The sequence below is a fragment of the Prunus avium genome, chromosome 3 (genome assembly GCF_965620075.1).
Source record: "Prunus avium chromosome 3, drPruAviu1.hap1.1, whole genome shotgun sequence".
Classification (NCBI taxonomy): domain Eukaryota; kingdom Viridiplantae; phylum Streptophyta; class Magnoliopsida; order Rosales; family Rosaceae; genus Prunus; species Prunus avium.
Genome location: NC_142286.1, coordinates 11,164,424 through 11,170,926, shown reverse-complemented (window position 1 = coordinate 11,170,926; position 6,503 = coordinate 11,164,424). Strand labels below are relative to the sequence as shown.

General features: G+C 38.6%; 1 protein-coding gene across 1 annotated transcript; it reads left to right on the top strand.

Annotated features, from left to right (window-relative positions):
* The first annotated feature begins 1,285 nt into the window (after positions 1–1,285).
* On the top strand, positions 1,286–2,396 carry LOC110773045 (blue copper protein-like). Its single transcript, XM_021977532.2, has 2 exons — positions 1,286–1,525; positions 1,775–2,396. Exons 1-2 carry the CDS (start codon positions 1,351–1,353, stop codon positions 2,251–2,253), a joined length of 654 nt encoding a protein of 217 aa, XP_021833224.2. The 5' UTR covers positions 1,286–1,350; the 3' UTR covers positions 2,254–2,396.
* Positions 2,397–6,503: the final 4,107 nt, after the last annotated feature.

The following is a 6,503-nucleotide window of genomic DNA, read 5'->3' as shown; positions in this document are numbered from 1 at the left end:
AACACTCTCACCTCAACGACCTACAGGATGGACAACGCCTTTTGTCCTCTCATAATTAGCGCCAAGGACTCTGAAGCTCTTCAGTCCTTTGGCAATAATCCCAAAGCTTCTACAAGCTATAGCGGGTGAGTGAGCTCGAAAAGTTTCATGTCAATGATGTAGGCGTCGCCGCCATCTCCCGTAGCTAGAATATGGAGAATTTCCACCTGGTCAACTTCAGAAATGTAGGGTTAATTTTAGCCGCGCCCAACACTATACTGAAGCTTACACATTAACGAACACAACACTGTGAGCTTGTTCGTCGTTGTAGCCAAAAGGTGCCCAACCTTCATGAATTGGTGCTCATCATCGTGAATCCAGCAAAAGCGAGCTTGGAGACGTGTTCATAGCTCGCATATAACAGAGCTCGTGTAAAAGAGAGCACTGAGCTCAAAACAGAGGAAAAACAATTAAAAGGCCATAAATGTAATTCCGGCAACACACTAAACCTGATATAAGGGTTTGAAAATCGTGGAATTTTGAGGTTTTTTTTTTTTGTGGGAAGAAGAATTTCAAGGTTTTAGTTGGTAACAAACTGATTGGGATACATTGGACAACAAAACATGCAATGACTAGAATTATTTAAAACAATAATATAAATTCTAAGTTAGAGACCGTTATAATTTCAAAGATATTTCTTAAATTAACCAATAATTTGTAATTATAATTACTTAATTACAGGAATAATTGCAAGCAACTAGTTCTGTGTTTGAATCTCCCCTGCATCCATATGAGGTTCTGTGTAACTGTGTTCGAATCTCCCCTCCTCTAATCGCTTGTATCCAAAATAAATAAATAACTGCCCCAAATTCAAATGCCCTTCCCAATCAATAAAAAGAATAAATTATAATTATATTCACAACCAAATCATCAAAGTTATTTATTCTCGAATTGCATTGATGGTTACCTACTACATGATTGAATAGTCCAACTTCTATGCAACTCCACGTAGAAAAGTAGAAGGGTTGGAACATTCCACTTTGGGTCTTGGTTCCACACATATTGGACTCCAACAACAAATGCAAAAAAGCATACAATTTGAAATGACCGGCGTACTTTCTTGTCGGTGCATGCCTGGTCATGCATTGCATTGCATTGCATGTACACCCTCTTGTCCTCCATAGTCAAAGCCGCCGCCGCGTCTAAGACTCTAGCAAGTCTTGCCTTTTTGTTTTTCTTCTACTCCAGAGCTTTTATTTATAGGCTTGAATTCATGTATCGTTTCCATATATTCTCATTATTCATCAGTGACCTATACAATACAATTTGGTAAATTAAGAGACAAAAGGCGACAGAGAGAGAGAGAGAGAGATGGAGAGCAAAATGGTGGTTGTTTTTGGTGTCTTTGTGGCCGTGTTTGTGCAATGTGTAGCAGCACAGACAGTGCATGTGGTTGGAGATAGCTTAGGTTGGACCATTCCACAATCTGGGCAACAATATGTCACTTGGGCATCTGCTAACAAGTTTGTTGTTGGTGATATTCTCAGTAAGATTTCTCAAGTCTGCTAATTAATTTCCTTTTTTATTCTGATTTATAACTTCTCACCTATTGTCTTTGCTAGTCAATTGGGGAACTCATTATTTAACGTTGGGTCTGACTTAATTCTCATGAGATTACTTGATTTTTAAATTACCCTTTAGATTAATATAACTTAAGTATTAGTTTATTCTTTTTTCTTAAAAATTACTTACCTCTCTTTCTCACACTAGACGTTATTTCTTAATAATTCTTTAGTTTTCAACTTCGCCACCAACGCACACGACGTACAACAAGTACCCAAAGCATCGTTCGACTCATGCAGCTCGGACAACGCAATTGGCTCGTCCATCACAACAGGCCCAGCCAACGTCTCGCTCACCTCAGCAGGCGACAACTACTTCATCTGCACTTATGGCACCCACTGCCAGTCAGGCCAGAAGCTAGCCATCACCGTCTCAGCCGCTGCCCCTGGAGCCTCGCCCTCTGCACCAACTTCTGCGCCACCACCACCACCGGCCACTACCACTCCTACCACACCATCACCGTCATCGAACGACCCTGCTGCTTGTGCTCCAGTCCCGTCACCGTCACCATCACCGTCCACGGCTGGCGGGCCCACTGTGAAGGCTATTCCCGAGTCTTCCCCGGCCCCTGATAATTCTTCTTCACCAGCTGTTGTGGCGGGTTTCACTTTGTCCTTCTTGTCCCTTGTCATCATGGGTTTGTTTTTTTAGATATTTTCTGTGAAGACTCGGGAGATGGACATGTTCTTATGATTGTTAGTGATTGTATTTTGTACCCGTTTTAGATAACAGAATTGTTTTAATCATTTTTTTAGTACATTTTCATTAATAAAGGATTAATTCCGATCTTTATAATTCTAGCATGCATCTCGTCTATCTTTTCTTTTTTATCAATATCTTTATTTTTCTCATATTCGTAAGATTATAGCATGCATATTCTTGATATATAATGATTGGTTAATTAAAAACAAACTAGAAAGAGAAGAAGCTATTAGACACAGTCAAGCCTAAATTTATCATCATGTCGTATATTTGATTTGATTTCTCAATTCCTCAACCAATATCTTTTCCATTTTTCTCTATTGAATAAACACTACAAGAAAAGAAGGCAATAGTCACGTTTTTTAGTCAACAAATTGATTTTGGTGACAGTGGGTGGCTGGTCACCATTATTTGTGTTTAATTTATTGATTACATATTATTTAAATATAATAAATATAGAGTGATGATTTCCGATCTCCAATTTTATCCACTTACACTCCATTTTATAACTAAAAAAAAAGTATAAATGGATAAAAATTGGAGTGGGGAAATCATTACCCTAAATATAAAACCACTTTATTGTCGTTGACAGCTAAAGGTAACTTTTCAATTTTCCCGAGTAATTAAATATTTAATAAATGTATTTTACTTTCCAATACACATTTAAACTGTCTCTTTTCTCTCTTCCCCTAGAATGTCCCACGTATGTTTTCATCTTCCAAGCATATGATATGACCAGTATGGCCATGGCCCACACTCAACATTTTTTTTTCTTCCCTTTTCTTTCCTTTCCTTCTCTCTTCTCTCTCTGTTTCCTTTAATTTTTTTTTTCTTGCGTCTATCCCTTCTCTCTCTCTCTCTCTCTCTCTCTCTCTCTCTCTCTCCCTCCCCCCTCTTTTTATTTTTTTTTAATTTTTATTTTTTTAAATTTTATTTTCTTCTTCTTCCTCTTTCAGGATCTATTAAGGATTCAGTTGTGGGAAGGAATGATGGAATTGCTCAATACTTACTCGCATTTAAGGACTTATAATTAACTTTGCAAGGCCTTGCCATATGTATTTACACAGAGACAGAGCTTGAATTTGAATTCAGGAATGGAAATACTGTTGACTTTGAACAATATGTTGTAAAATTGGCTAATATAATATTTTAAATGATTTTTTGGAAAATGAAAGGTAATTAGAAATTTTTTTTTTATAGGAATATAATACACAAGCTATACACTCACTTATTATACAAATACAAATACAAATACAAATACAAATATAAATACGATAATTAATATATGTCAGTCAAATCAAATAACAAAATAAAAATATTGTGATTTGACATGATGTTCAACTCTTAATTGCAGTATAGAAAGTCAATAATTTGTGTCACCAAACTCTCTCATTCGTAACAAAGAGCAAAAGTCACAGAAGCATATGTAACTAACACTCTATTTGTAATTGCATAGTGACTGTTGGCTTTTGTCACTAAAAATCGTAACTAATAAGGGCAATAGTCACGCAAAACATAGTAACTACTCCCTTTTTTTTTTTTTTTTTCGGGTAGTGAAAAACAAGAACAGACAACAAAAGCATTTCTTGTGTGGGATTGTGTGCAAATTCAATCCCAACTTCTAAATTATTTCTACACCCAATCATCAGCAAAAATAAGTACGAAATCCGTCTGTTAATTGAGTGGCAAGGGTTCTGGTCACTCAGACCACAAAGTGTCTCGACGTATGCACCTCAACCTTCCTAAACCATTTTCTATCAAGTGGTATAACTTATTCGATTGTTCTCTTGTTAGTTGACCAAACACAAATTTCTCCGATTTGATTTTTGATTTAAACTCTTTTTGTTGGAAATAATAAGGAAAATGTAGAAATACTTAGTGTTGTACAACACTTATTTGTCAAATTCTTCCTCGAAACTCGAGATGAATCCTGTGGAAATTTTTCGACATCACACCAATGCTGGGCCCACTTACTAAAAAATTTAGCCTCTTTTCCAAATTAAGGGAAAAGAGCACAAGACTTTCTGCCGAAATTTTGGCAGAGTCTCCCCTGTAAATTGAACATTCCCCAAAAATTCCAACCTGCATAAAACACATTTTAAAACACCAACTGGCAGCATGCACAAGTTAACAACATGCAATCACATAATAGGCCTCCGGCCTTCAGATAATTCAAAACCAAACCAGCAAGGTTCTTAAGTCGGATAATACATAAACCATACCATTCATGATCTCAAACAATTATACGATTACTCCCAAAAATCATTAGACCGAATTCAAATCCATTAACCACATCAAAAATTCGATAACACATTCAGAATCGATCAAACCTTTTAAACGTAATAATATTCCGCGGCTGCACCTGGTGAGACCCCAGGCTGCCTACGTACCCTTGGACAAGGGATCAAGCCACACGTAGTTCTCATCATCAATGGCCACAACTCCGATAATATACCATTATTTAAAGCAGAACCAACAATACATTTTAGATTTATCACCATCCAAATTCCAACAAAACACAATGAACACATTCTCAAACTCTTCATTTATATCAAATCAACCCTGCAACCATACCCTATCCAAGGCGTATGTACATGGAACACATTATCAATTTCTTCCCTTTATATCAATTCTTTCCACGCAACCATACCCTATCCAAGGCGTATGTTGCCGAACAACACTTCCCAATCCAGGGCTTAAACATTCATACATGTACAAACTCACAAATCTCAAACCAGAATCAAAACCACATATACATATATGTATTATAATAACACCCACCTCTCACCATCATCATGTACCAGGGGAAACAATCCAACCGGGGATTGTTGACTAGCTCACAAGTATCCGGCCTCAAACGCCCATGTGGCTAGGGACGAGCCGTCCAACTGGGGGACTAACTCTCAGCCAGGACGTACGGACGAAGAATCAAGACCCGTACGCCTGAAAACAGCCCTACGCGCGCAGACTACCTAATCAAGGGTCTACAACAACATCCCGTCAAGGATGCCCTGGGTTCCGTCATATCCATACCATATCCACAATTTCCATGTATCAGTATCCAAGGGAAGGTACATGTGATGTTGCACATCATGTACTGGGGAAAACAGTCCAACAGGGGATTGTTGACTAGCTCACAATTATCAGCCCTCAAACGGACTATGTGGCTAGGGACGAGCCGTCCAACTGGGGGACTAACTCTCAGCCAGCACGTACGGACGAAGAATCAAGACCCGTACGCCTGAAAACAGCCCTACGCGCGCAGACTACCCAATTAAGGGTCTACAGCGACACCCCGTTAAGGTATGCCCCGGGTTCCGTCATATCCAAACCATATCCATGTATCCCAGTGTCCATATCCACTGTTTTCAAGTATCATCATCCAAGGGGGGAGGTACGTATGATGGTGGAGTTCGTAATCCTTATATAAATATTATAAAGTAATATTCCCTTCCTTAAACCAATTTTTCCCAAGGCATCGTATTAAGAAGACATCCGAAGGCCCTGGACAAACTCCGACGGGCCTGGGCAAAATAAATCTCCGAAGGGCCTGGACAAACTCCGACGGGCCTGGGCAAAATAAATTCTCAAACATAAAACCCATAACCGGGGAGGTACCTAAGATAGTGCTAATAACACTAAAATTGACATTCTAAGTACCCCACACAACTCAACAAAGATAGCACTTTCTCAATTATTATATATAAACTCAAGACACTCGAATATGTCAAACCCACATATATCACAAATACTTTACAAAAAATAAATAATTCAACTATTAAATATAAACGGAATTTAAATAAACCATTAAATTCAAAAGTATAAGATTTCCATCACAAAACCATAAAAATAAACTCAATGACCCTCAAAATCAACATAAAAAAAAAGACGGTCGAAACTCATCCTAAAGGGTCGTTCTAATACTCCTCGAAGAGTGAAACTACCTCGGAAGACTTACGGTTAACCAAGGGTCCAACCTCCCAAATTTGGCCAACCGGGCCCGCAGGGCCCACGATCTCCGTTTTACGAACTGAAAGTTCCTATAGGTTCCACCAGGTCTAGGATACCCATCCTACAAGTTTGGTCCAGATCAGACGGTCGGATCGCTCGCAATCGCATGATCGGACGGTTATCGAAAAACGCAAACTTTAACTTATTAAATCGGAACATCCGCGGCTCCGATTCCCAATCCGCAAATT

What these genes read in the sequence shown, in the direction of transcription:
- LOC110773045 (XM_021977532.2), top strand. Translation starts at nt 1,351, where the DNA reads ATGGAGAGCAAAATGGTGGTTGTTTTTGGTGTCTTTGTGGCCGTGTTT. An exon ending in TGTTGTTGGTGATATTCTCA is followed by an intron (nt 1,526 to 1,774) that starts GTAAGATTTCTC and finishes ATAATTCTTTAG; the next exon opens with TTTTCAACTTCGCCACCAAC.